We start from the raw sequence: 13741 nt of genomic DNA on the forward strand, positions 1-13741 counted from the left end.
TTAGATCCTTTTTTTTTTTAAATCTATTTCGTTGACATTTTTTACAAACGCACTTTTTTGGGCATGTAACAGTTTTCGTAAGTTCGTGTGGCTTATGGCAAGTCTGCCGAATTCCAAGCTTAAATGTAATTGAAAAAATCATCGTACGCCTTCTCTCAGTCCTTCGTAGACACCTGCACAGGTTACAATGCTCAACCGATTATTTCTTTCAGTTAGATGTCTCTTGAGAAATTCCACTTAATCGGGCTAAAATGAAGAGGTCAAGTGCCCCGAGAATTTCCATACAGCTGGGCCTAAATGGAGGGCGGAGAAGCAATGAAACTGCTATATGTTGCCTCATTGAACTAATTTCCGTAATTTATTCCTCGATTACTTTGCCCACTCCCATCTAAAAATAAGTGATATCCCAGTGACCGAGGTACTGGCAAAGCAGGAGGTTGGCTGAAGCGGTTATTTGGTTGATATTATTCTTTTAACCACGCTACCGGCCAGGACGTATATATACGTCCAAGTTACCATGGATGCGAAGTGCATTTTAAAATTGCAATACTATTGATATTCCATTGAAATATATGATGGATACGAAGCGTATGAGGATGCGTATTTGATCCATAATGGCCGGTTAGGTGGTTTTAATTATCGACGACGTAAATTTCTCTGTGAAATGCGAGCAGCAGCAACAACAACACTGCAGAGTATCAAAAATAAGCCAGTAAAGTGGTTAACCGCTTCTAAATCGCAGCTGACCTCCAGCTTTCTCGGTAGCTCCCTGTTTTTAAAGATGAGATTTGTTTATGAAATCTATTTATAGGCTAACTCCACGGAGGACCTCCGCGACTCCTTTTCCTCCTTCCCATGGCCCGACTGCTGCTTCAGTTCTGATGCAAACACCTGCTCAGGCCAACAGAAATCCTCTTCACAGGAACGAAGGCTTTCATCAGATTTAATCACTAAACAGAAGCAAACGTAAATAAGAAAAAAATGGGAATAAAATAAAATTCTTGAAAATGGCACAAATGAATTTTTTTCTCTTCGTGAGCGAAAATACTTAAATCTTTTACAGATTCATGCTTTTCTTTAATTCTGGAGAGGATGGAAAACAATGAAACATTACCCCCCCCCTTAAAAAAAAGTTTTTTCACAAATAGAATTTTGAATTTTTGTTCCTGTACAAGCATGATTTCTCTGCAGGCTCTTCAGCTCGCAAAGAAAGCATCTAGTCCACATCCCGCCCCCCATCCTCAGGTATTACCATTAGCTAAAATCTCCACCGGAAAAAAAGCGAAGCGAGGCTTCAAAGGACAACAACAGAATGCAAGTTAGCTCCAGCGGACAAGCAGACTGTTTTAAACTCTTCTCAGCTACAAACAGAGGCCGTAAACAGAGGATGTATTTATAGTCTGGCAGCGTAATGCGGGGAATGTTTAGGGGGTCAGAAACCCGGAGCTGTTGTTAGAGCATCTTGGCAGGCAATACATGAAATGTAAAAATACAGAAATTAGCGTGTAGAAAGGTGAGCGACCTATGGAAGGGGGAGGGGGGGAATGAAAGGATAATACCGTTTCGTTAGACATACCTTCCTTTAAGATTCGGTCTACGAGAATTTTCAGAAGTCATCAGAATTATCACACAGTCACCAATTCACTCAACAATTCTCCTGTTGAATTGAAACAAAATGCAAAACGTTAGTTATGGAACAATAAATGTTAAGTTTGAATCACCGCTATTTTAAAAGCAAGGGGTACAATTTATAGAAATGAGTTTAAAAGGGGTACACAAGTGGAAAAAGATGTCGGGAACGGAACAACCACTGCTCTAAATAATAATAATAATAATACTGCAAAACTTTCATCATGAAAGATTTGGGAACAGACACCCTGCAGATCTGAAAAATTTAGGATACCAAATCCCAACAATAAGATAGAAAAATAATTAATTAATTAATTTAAATCCAGTCTGCAAGTTCCAATGATATGTAAAATCAATTTCCAAAATTTTCACTTCTCTCTAATTTTTGAAAATGTTCTTTAATCGGCAGAGTTCGTTCGGTATTTCTTTCTGTTAACGAACAACTTTACGTTCATTTCCTTATATAACAGTCGTGCTTGTTTTCACAAGCGGTTTTATTCTCGTGTCAATAGGTGCCACTTCCTGTTTGGAGCATTTAAATGGTTGCAATAAAATCTATAACGGCAATTTGCATTGCCACCGAACTTCTCTACGTCATAAACGTAGATAATTGCCTCTATAATTCTAGATCGCCCTCTCGTTGCCGAAATAGCTGCAGTTGAATTATTGCTACTTACACAAGAAAAATAAGACGTGGATCAACTGCTTGCAAAACGAGATTGCCCAGACACTTGGCAGAGCTCTCCACACAGAAATAGATCGAGTTTGAAGGACTTTCAGATCTGAAAACTTTTTTTTTTAATATAGTTTCAAGTACGAGTGATGATGTTGGTCACCAACGCAGCATTCCTTGAAACTAAAGAAAACTGTTACGTACCATTCAGCTGCTGGTTCCTAATAACCTTTCAAATCGGGGACGCTCCTGTTTTAACTCAAGAAATGCGTGAACACGTTTAATCACCGTAATTCGGGGAAGAGGAATGAATTAGAGGAACGACATGTCCCAATGAAAAACACATTTCATTGGGACATTACATCCTTTGTTTGGTTTGTTTTTGCAGCAGATAAAAGTTAATTGGACTGACCTTGTGACATTTGGACAGCATTCAGGACAATAGTAACTCACTAGCAATTGAAACTCGTAGTAGGATATTTATTCTTTAAGAAAAATATAAAAAAATCTCCAGTCTTTGGTTTTATTTTATTTTATTTTTAAAGATATAACTTTTCTAATAAATATTCTAAAAAGAGATAAACGTCTTCCGCTTTTTCATACTCGAAGGAGACAAAGCACAAATATTTTACTCCTAATTTTCGGACATTATTAACGGCAGCTTCTTTCCACCCTTCGTCACGTTTTAAAGCTTAACTTATGGTAGACAAATGCCGAGAACTTGTCTCCCTAATTAGCAATTTCTTCTTGATTTTTCGTTACTGATTATCTCTCTAGTGTATCCTTAAGATTCATAAAATATTTGCTAGCACATTCCAAGCATCTTTATTATGAAAACAGGAACTGAACACAAACAGCAGCAGGATAAACAATGAAGACATCGGTTTTAGTTCCTCAGCAGCACCGTGTGATCATAGCTGAAGTTGTAACGAGATTTAGTGAGATGCCGGAAATGCTATACTGGAACGAGATTAATTCTTCATTAATTAATCTGCACAATTAATTCTTCTCATATATGTGACTGCTCATCTTCCTTTCCTGCCGAATACGACTGCAGTATGATAGATTAACATTTTGAATGAAATTTTTACGCAAGTCTTTCGTTGTGTTTATTGATTGTTTCATTGGCGACGTCTGTCGATTTTTCAGTTGCGGAGTCAAAAATCCGAATTTCTTGGAGTTAAAAACCCTTTCTTTTTTTTCTTACTTCAAAAATAGAATGACATAAGTTCGTTTATAGAACTGATATTCGAAACTCTGATGGTCGATTCAGAAAAGGCGAAATAAATGCAGAAAAAGGTCAACGATTCTGTTCTTTTTTGGATAATTAAGTGGAAGTAAATTATCAGGTCATTAACTAAACGTCCTTCAAAACAAAAAAGTCTGAAGATTTTAAGAGGACTTCGTGCAATAATTTTTGCGCATCTGATTCATTAGATTCTTTTTCATTCAACGTTTTCTTTAAATGTCAGCAACTCTCTCTTTCTGTTACTAACACACCACTGAAATATTCCTATGCTATGACACTTCATCACTGTTTTACGTTTGTTTGGATGGCGCAAAGAATGCAAACAATCAATTACTTTTCGTTCCTTTTTTTTGCTTAGCTTTAAACACAAGATTGTCATTTTCTTGTGGCGAAGATTGTCAAATGTTCTAAATGCGTTTGTTTTTATCAACTAGAACTGAAAGCCGCGTTTCATATGTTAGACAAAAACCAAGATGGAAGGGTCAATGCCAGCGAGATGAAATCCATGTTAGACAACCTCGGCATCTTCTTGTCAGACATCATGATCCAGAGCTTGATTCAACAAGCCAGTAAGACAGGTTTGTTTCACTTCTTTTTCCCACTAATGTTCTTCTTTTCATCTGCCTGATTGAAATTAAGGAAGCGATAAATGAAATTTCTTCTCTTTTCTAGACGATGGGTTAATCAGCGAAGAGGAATTTCTGGAATGGATGGCCACATACCAATCAACGGTCCAGGATGATGTCATGGAAGACTTGTTAGCAGCCTTCAGAGTGTTTGACAAAGATAGGAATGGTTACATCACAAGAGTAAGCAATTTTTTTTTAACGCATTCAACACTTGACAAGTCGTGCTCTCGCTTGGACGTGTAATATTTCCATTATTTAGAAATTTCTTCTCAGAAATTAAATCCCACAACAGAAGTTGATGTCTGATCCTGACTGATATGCGAAGTTGCAAGAAACTTTCTCCATTAACTGACCTCTTGAATTATCTGTCTACTACAAAACCCTACATGCCACACAACATATTCACAGCTTCGTTTATTGTGCGTTCAGGAACAGCGATCACCTGCAAGAATTTAGAAAACTGAATTCGAAATTCAACTTTATAAATTCGGAATTCTTGAGTACAAAATATGAATTTTGGATAAAGATGGTGAAGGAATTTTTCTGGGTCAAAAACTTAAGGAATTTTTAAGCTTAAAAACAAATCAAAGAAGAAAGTATAAGAGTGCTAATCTTCCTCTTCCTTAAGGATTCCCGTCCACCATCACTTACAGAGGGAGGGGGGGGGGAATGGTGAATAGGAATGTGAAATTTAAAGAGCATTGCACAGGCAGAGATGACAATCCAGTGAATTGCTTCAATACCGAAAAGAATATTAACTAGCTGAGAAAAGGTAATATTGGTTCCACTCTATGTCCATATCTGGATTACAGATGTGGAATTTTTCACCTGTAAATGCACCGGAATTTGGAGGAGGTGGTGAAAAATATTTGGAGAGCTTCAGGCTGTTCCTCCATCACTGAACCACCGTTATCCGATAGCGGTGGTTTCGTGGCTTAATTCAGGATAAACACACACAAAACACGTGCGCATATTTACCTACGTTTTCGCCTTTATATAAGGTATATGTTACAAAGGAGAGGGAAGGCAGGTCGTGTATATGTTTGTTTTGTGAGGCAATTTCGTTACGCTTTTTGGAGTAATTTCCTTTTAATCTTCAGTATCGTTTTAGTATCTTCACAGTGCGGTTTTCAACTCTTTCTATGCGTCCCATGGTTCCTGTTATCGAATTGCAGTTTGATGATCGTATTGGGTATGTAAACATTCCGGGTGGCAGCTTTTCGTTGATCCCATTTTACATTACAGCGAGTGTCATCTGTTTAGTTCGTATGAGCAGAACGGATATGTTGTTGTGTATCTTAAGAAGTTTTCACATCATAATGCCTAAGATTGGTGTTCTTTTGTATGTGGGAGCTTGTCATTTCATACGCTTTGCTTGCTGATTTCTGGAGTTTGTTGTGTAGATAGTTTAAACGGCTGTTCTATAAACATCGAAGTGAAATCCGATGTACTGTGCTGAATTGACCTCTGTGATGATTGTCGTTTTAATAGCGTTGGTGTCTCTTGTATTAGGAAGCTAGATGCCGGACAGAAACTTAATTTCTGTGATATTGGTCTATAGTTTTTTCTTCTTTTTTCAATATTAACTTTGTTTTTAAGAGCTTATGTGTATACTTTAGTAAAGTAGAGAAAAATAGTAACAACAAAATAATAGAGCAAGTAAATACATTCAAATATTTAGGTTGCACAATGTCATATGAAAATGAAGCTGATATATAGAACCGAAACTATCAAACTTTTAAAAAATAACAGGCATTATAAATAAACTTTTCAAACCCAATTATCTACAAAAACACACACGAATAAAAATCTACAATACAGTAGTTAAACGTACCTTACTTTATGACAGTGAGATATGGACAATAAAAAAAGCAGTTGAAAGAAGAATTGAATCAGCCGAAATGAAATTTCTGCGCAGAACTGAAGGAGTCACAATAATGGACAAAATGAAAAGCAGCGAAATCAGATATAAACTCGGAATTGCAAATTCTCTAAAAGAAACAGTATTTGCTACAGAGAAAAATGGAAAGAACACATACTAAGAATGAATAGAAGCAGAATACCTAAAGTAAATAACTGTAAATGCCTTTTACAGTTAGTCATCTGGTGAGGAGATTAATGTTACATTGCATGTTTGTGTAAACTGCTTCTGAATCATTTATAGATGGACACCAAGTGAGTTGGTTAGTGTCGTACATAAATAAAAATGATTCAGAGTAGTTGAAATCAGCTAATGCCTTTTAATCTCTTATAGCGAGTATGCGAGAACTTTATACCCTATCTAGCTTTTGCAGACTGAGTGGGCAGTTCAATCACCAACGGTAGCCAATCAGAGATAGTTGCCCCATGTCTATCACTAATTATAGGCAGCCACCGATGAAGAGGCTGGCCAAGTGCTGCCATCTCTTGGTACCTAACCCTAACAAGATATGTTACTGTCTGAAATAATGTGGGTACTACGGTCGATTTTCTTGAGTTTACAGGATAAAAAAATCCGAGTGTCCGGGAGGAAAAACCCGCTTCTCAGTGTCAGAGATCGGCTAATTCGGGAATCGGTCGAAGAAAGGCTTAGAAAAGTTCCTCCCGTAGGCGACTAGACTTGAACTTAAGTCTGACTTCGAGCGACCAAGCGCAGAGGACGCAAGCGCCACTTCCACCGCTACTATTAGGAAAAAGGACCCTGCACCCCTTCTCCTTTGGGGAGTAAAATGTTTTAGAGGATTTATTCTTCTTAATGACAAATCTCTCATCTTAATATGCAATTGAGGATATTAAACTTTCCCTTTTACCATGTCGGTCTCTTTTGGGAATAACAGTAAAATTAGATTTTATGTGAAACTATCTTTCTTGATAAGGATAGTTTAATGACATTTGCCTTATAAATCGAACATATACTTTCTGCAATTCTTGCCGCGCACCCACTTTTGCTCCATTGGCACATCGATTGATTTATTTTTCAAGCCACTTCAGGCCTCAAAATAAGAAGGGTGGTGGTCTCACACCAGAATTCATTAAGCTTCCCTTGGCCAACTCGTTCACAGTCTTTGCATGCATATGGATCACTGACGCCCTTCCTCTTTCTGGGAAACACGATGTGCTCGAGCAGCGCTTCGTGGTTGCTCTCCATCGAGAGGCTGCTCTTTCATTCTTACCCAGAGAAAGCTGTAGTATATGAAATAACCAAAAAAAAAATCAGCTAACGAAATGTATTGCAGGATTGACAAGTATTTCCCTAATACTAACGATGAGTTGTTACGCGCTAGATGAAACTCAGTTTTGTCAGACATCAACTCAAAGCATTTAGAAATAACGTCCCTAATAATTCTCGTGGCTCTTGAGTCACATCCCTCTTTGTTTCAGGAAATTATTCAACCTACATCTGTAATCTCTCTTTCTCTTCCCCACCACCAAGTTGGAAATAAAACTGCCTCATTAAGAAACCTTCTTTCTGTGTATCATCGCATTACACTATCGCAACTTCACGTTGCCTTTCTTAGATTAAGTTTTTAGGTTATGTCCCCAAATGTTGTTTCTGCGAATCCTTAATATCTTTTCGTCTCATATTTCGAATAAAATTTGGCCGCCATATTTTCTTTTAACCCCACCTCACTTTGTGTTTTCCGTCGCATAGAAACAAAGTTGGCGAATTTCGGAATTTCAAAACAGCTTGCTTTGTGTGGCCTTTTATTTACATCACTACTTATTTGTTACTAATTGTTTTAGAGCCTCCATTGCTCAGTCAGTATAGACGAAGCCCTCTGGTCGGAAAGACCTGGGTTCTATTCCTGTCTATGGTGCAGAATCTTTATCTGGTTTCTTTTGACTAAAAATGAGGTAGAGGGTTTTCGTCCCTCAGAACAGGCAAGCCCTGCCCCTTGGACACACGGATTTAGTCATAAAAATAGATACACTTAACCCGCATTAGGACTCAACCCTGTGTTTCGCTTCCATATGTCATCATCGGAAGTATACAACTGTTCGAATCTTTTTCTTTTAAGGCAGATTGAGATGTTTACAGCCAAGCTGAATTCTACGTCTAATTTCTTCTTAACAGTCTCCCTCTACTGTGATTTTTTGTCCTAGGTAAACAACGGAGGTCACTGTATCAATTTCCTGGTGTTCGATTTGTATTTGCATTTTGGTGATGTATTTATTTTTCGTCTTTATTTATTTGTTGAAGTTTTCTGCAAAGTTCTCTAAAAGAACAATCTCATCAGCAAATCCTAGGTGATTTAGTTCTTTCCCATAATTCCTTTATTTTTCCAATTCAAATTTATTAAAATTCCTTGTGGCTGCTGTTAATAATTTTGGTGAAATGGCATCTTCCTGCCTTACTCCCTTTTTATAGGAAATTTCATATTCTTAATTTTAGGGAGAGCCTGTGTAGCTCAGTGGATGTGGCGTTTGCCCACCACGGCGCTTGGCCGCACGAAGGAAGCCTTGGTTCCGAGTCTAGTCGGCGACTAGAGGAAATTTTTCTAAGCCTTTTTTCGATTGGTTCCCGAGTTAGCCGATCTCTGGCACGGCAAGCGGGTTTTTCCTTCCGGAAACTCGGGTTTTTCGTCCCGTAAATTGGGAATAAAAAGGCGTTAGCTGATTTTTTTTTTTTGATTAATTTTATAGATAGACGCAGTTGAATTATAAGTTTATCAATGTAAGGTTTTTAATTCCATGATTTCTTTAGTGCTACTAAAATAGCTAACTTTGTGATTGAATCAAATGCCTTTTAAACTCAATAAATGCCAGACTTGAGGGTTTTTGGTGTTCATTTGTCGTATTACAAATATGTGATCTATGTGAGCAACGGTGCGGTAATTTTTCTGAATCTTGTTCTGGAGGTTGGCAAAAATTTATTTTGTATTCTGTTGCTAATGCTTTTTGTAAAAATTTTGCATATTGTAGAAAGGAGACTGAGAGCGTGGTAATTTTTAATATATTCTCTTTCTCCTTTATTTAAAACTATAATACGTTTATATAAGTTATTCTAAATCTTTGTTAGTCTCTTTTGTCTTGACAGGGCATAACAATTTTACTTAGCCCAATCATAGCTGGTTAACCTCCTGTTTTCAGAACTTCTGTTGGTAACTCATTTTCATCTGGCACCTTTCCATCACTCCTGCTACCATTGCATACCGAACTTCTTTTAAAACATCGGGGCATATCTCTTCCGTTCGGGATATTAGATTTTTTTTTTCTTCATATATTACGGTGAATGACATAGCATTACATATATATATATATATATATTTTTTTTTTTTTAAAGGGGGGGTGAGCATGCTATTGCTTGTCAATTACGAGGTTCTCTTCGAAATCTTGGCAATGGATAGGCAGTCATTCCGATTTTAAGTTTGGACAATGTAGAAGTCAGCACTCTTTTTAAATAACCGTCCAAACAAACCTGCACCGATGTAACATGCTAGTATTGGACCAAAGGGTATTGGGTGACCGTTCACTCCGTGATGGCCAGGATTTTCTGCTGTTGATGCAAGCGACATTCGAGTTTTTTTCGGTAGAGTTTGGGTAAAAACTGATAACTGTGAATTGAGAAATTCTCTGTTTGTTTCACAAACAGGTTATAGAATTTCTCTTAATCATCGGTGAATCATAACCGATAACCGAAAAGCAAAAATGCTTTTCCTTTCTAACGTAACTTTGGTTTCTAAAGCACGCGATTCGTGCTTGCCCAACAGATGACAAAAACTGGAGGTACGAGACTATTTGTTGCATCTTGTCTCATGGGAGAGTACCAAATAATTTGTGCGCACCATGAGCGTGTGAATTTATCTACTAGGAGGAAAACAGTTCTTTATCTGCTGTTAAGAAGCTCTTAAAGGATTAATTTCCATGCTGCAGCAATAAACAGGAAAGAAAAATGAAAAGGTGATATCAAGAAAACAGGAGATAGTGAAAAAAATAGCAAAACGTGTTTGGTGTGTAGATCGGTAAAGATTCTTCTCATCTTTCTGACAAACGAGATATTTACTAGTCACGAATGCAAAAATTTGAGGACTAGCATAAAAGAAAGATTAGATTTTACTTTGCACCGATGCAAAAGAAGTGGAAGCATGTTTGGATAAATTATTACCAATAGCTCTGACAAGGCACCAGGAAATATGAGCAATTTCTTATTTCTTTCATGATTTATGGATGTGTTGATAATTTGCTTTAATTATTTCGAACTTTGCACAGAACAAGATAATAATTTCGATGAAATCCAGTGTGGACATGCTTTATTCTTCTATTGAACAGCACTTGGCGCGCATTTCGAAAAACGGTCGCGTAACTGGTACAATTTAAAGTAACATGGAGAAAAATGTTTCATTGCCTGTAAGAATTGTTTCAAGTGTATTTTTGAACGGTACTTTGTACTTTTCTCTTTGCTAAGCCGGAACAATTTCGTAACATTCGGAAGGACCCAATGCAACGTCTTTCTCCATTGGGTCATAACTTGGAAAACAACAGCTGAAAGAAACCACAGATGGTTAATAAAGGTTTTGCCCGAGTTCGATTCCTTTCCCTTCACTTCAAGCCCTCCACTCCAACAAGCAAAGTGGCGATACACCTTACCGGGCAGTGAACCTTCTTACCACAGAAGCATAGCCTTCCCTCTGAGGATAGTGCACTCCTTGCGCCAAAAGAGCCTTAAATGTTGCCATCGTAATGTAACGAGGCTTTCCATTCTCATTCAGCTCCCCCCATTGTTATAATGAAATAAACTGTTTCGTTACCAATTGAAATGGAGGGGTGGTCTTTATGGCATTTTTCTTCATTACATTGATATTTATACGCTGATCGAAAAGTTCGCTTGCAAAAAGTACTTAAATTTCAACTGTAAGCTACCGCAGTATTCTAATTTTCTGTTTGTCTCGGGTTTACCAACTCCGTAATAACAAGGGCAACTAAAACTAAAAAGCGAATAGGCAAGTTCACTTGAATGTCTTAATATAATACCAAGGCAACTCGCAAGTCGGTTCGTAATTTCGTAAGATCTCGATTGCATTCAAAACTATTTTATGAAGGTAACTTTTTTTTGTGGATTTATTATAAATTAAATATATTATTAAAATATAATTCCTGCAAAGCATTTTCATTCTTTAAAAAGAGTAGGTGGCACTCTTCTAACCTTTTGGAAATCAGACGTGCACAGAACCCTTTCTTTCAAGTGCCTCGAGCCGTGTTTCTGCAACGTATCGTAAGGAAGGCGATCCTGATCGTAAAAATACCACCTTCTTCAGGCGGTAAAAAACGTTTACGTGTAATAAAATTAGACATTTTCTTCATTAAGTAATGTCGGTCGAGTAGAAAAAAAAAAAACTGGAAAATCTTTCTCGCATAACTTATTAAAAATAAATCTATAATCACTACTTTTTTTTCGTTTAAAATAACGGAAAAATTAAAAAAAAACTTAGGCTATTGCACATAAAGCGAAAGCTTGACTAACGTACAAAAATTACTGAAATTAAAATCTCAAAAATCAGAGCAGAATGAAAAACGTCTAATTGCTTATGGAATTTCCCTTGAAAATCCTTTCTTTTACCGAGCAAAAGATGGCGTTATTTTCATCATTTACTGCATATCAATTAAACTTTTCAAAGGGAAAAAAAAACATTTTTTTCTTTTCACAGGATGAGCTAAGGACGGCAATGGAACTCATAGGAGAACCTCTAACAGATGCTCAATTAGATGACCTGTTATCAGCTACAGACATAGACAAAGACGGCAGGATAAATTACGAAGGTATCAAACTTATGAAATACTAAAGTTTAGTAACTTTTAACAAATAGAAACGTTTTCGTTGTTTTGCCTTGAAGTGAGAGTAAATGAATCCGAGTGATATCGAAGTTGCGTGCGAGTCCATTCCATACAGGAATGGATTCCTCGTGTGGTCACATCTGGATTTCTTCGACACTGTCGGCAATTGAGAGCACCCACGTTTGGCGAAGAAATCCAGATGTGACCACACGAGGATCTGAGTCGGGTTAGAATCGTTTTGAATTATGGTCAACAAAACTAAGGCGATGAGGCCTTAGTTATCAGTCTGTTAATAGCACGTAGCATGTGGTTCTGGCCTGTTTGGGTGGGGGGGGGGGGGGAATAAAAAAACTCGTTTCTAGGAGGCAAAACCCTTTTCCAACTCTTCATGACTCTTATTATTCACATTAAACCAATTTTAATGTCAAGAGAATTTTGTTTTGGTCCTCACATTTCTTCCTTAGCATAAACTTCGGAATGGTCATTTCTTTGACTCCACGATGGCAGTCTTTGGCCTGACTGTCTCACTCTCATTATATATATATATATATATATATATACACACACACAAGGGGTGAGCTCTGACGCCCCCCCCCCCCAGAGTTCCGGGCTGGTAAGCGCCGGTTCTCCATTGTTTTGAAACGTCCAACAAGTTGTTGTCTCATGAAGGGAAACATTGTTGGACGTGAAACGTTTCAAATTTCGGCTTATCTTTTTATATAGAGAGTGGATATATATGTATATATAGGGTGATCAAAATTAAAGTACTGCATCCCTTTTTAAGGCCTTGTGGAGCACCAACCAGTGATACAAATACTGCAGGAACTTTACTGTGGTTGTGCATATCATGCAGCTCAGAGGTACCTGGTTTAAAAAAAGTTGCAAGGGTTTAGAAAGATGGACACGGGATTTCTCTTCTAAGAGTCAAAGCATTGGAACTCCCAATTGTCCCTGAACTTGTATATGTTGTTCCAGGCAATCCCCCCCCCCCAAAAAAAAAAGTTGCCGGTATGTGGGGCTATCAAGTATGTGTCACCAAGGTAACAACAAGGGTTGCTTTCATGAATTAGTCCTATTGCTGAAGTTTATTTCTAGTTTTCTATTAGCCTTCTGTCACTTATCTAGAAATCTGAAACAAATTTTGCTGGGATTAGAGGATAGTTCCGCGGTTTCAAAGTATGTAGTTGTGCAGCAAGCTCAGATTTTGGCTTCCTCAATGCCTTGGAAGGTACTGGCTTGCACGGCAACTGCTATGTTGACGTAGGACATGGCAAGAAAATTTTATATTACTCATTATCCTTCACAGCAACATACCTGTGGCATATGATCAATGAAAATAATGCGATAACAACAGTAATGAAAAGCATATTCACCATGAATGTTAGTAGTTGACCATTCTTGGACATCCTGCTCACTTGCAGCCTCCAGTATTTTGTCAACACTGTTTAGTATGAATAATCAACCTCTAAAATGATACATTTAAACTAAGAATTCCTGTAAAAAATAAGTCTTCCTTTAATAACAGATCAGTTTTTACTGTTTGCTGTCTCTGATCTTGTAGACAATCCAGAACACCAAACAGTATTGCAGTTTCAAGTTGCTTATCTGACTGGGATATATGCAAAACACGAGCATAACTTGAAATCCAATTTTTTTTTTTTTTTTTTCAATTTCCTTGCTCTTACCTGCATTAAAATTTTGCATTCATTTTCAAATTCAACTTTGTTTATTGCTCTTGATTTTAGTGCCACAAATCATATTCAATTTATAAACTGTTTTAACAGTATCTGGCACAACCACACACAAAAG

General features: G+C 37.4%; 1 protein-coding gene across 2 annotated transcripts in view; it reads left to right on the forward strand.

The window, feature by feature from the left end:
* The window catches only part of LOC150097101 (calcium-binding protein E63-1-like), a 38888-nt gene that overhangs the window by 22953 nt on the left and 2194 nt on the right, over positions 1–13741 (forward strand). For both annotated transcript variants that reach the window (XM_090407232.1, XM_090407233.1), the window contains exons 4-6: positions 3986–4129; positions 4224–4360; positions 11806–11917. In XM_090407232.1, coding sequence (XP_090263358.1) covers positions 3986–4129; positions 4224–4360; positions 11806–11917 — 393 coding nt within the window. The remainder of the gene's footprint in view (positions 1–3985; positions 4130–4223; positions 4361–11805; positions 11918–13741) is intronic.

This window comes from Typopeltis vanoorti, chromosome 17, assembly GCF_054136105.1.
Source record: "Typopeltis vanoorti isolate ZY-2024b chromosome 17, IOZ_Tvanoo_1.0, whole genome shotgun sequence".
In the NCBI taxonomy this organism is placed as follows: domain Eukaryota; kingdom Metazoa; phylum Arthropoda; class Arachnida; order Uropygi; family Thelyphonidae; genus Typopeltis; species Typopeltis vanoorti.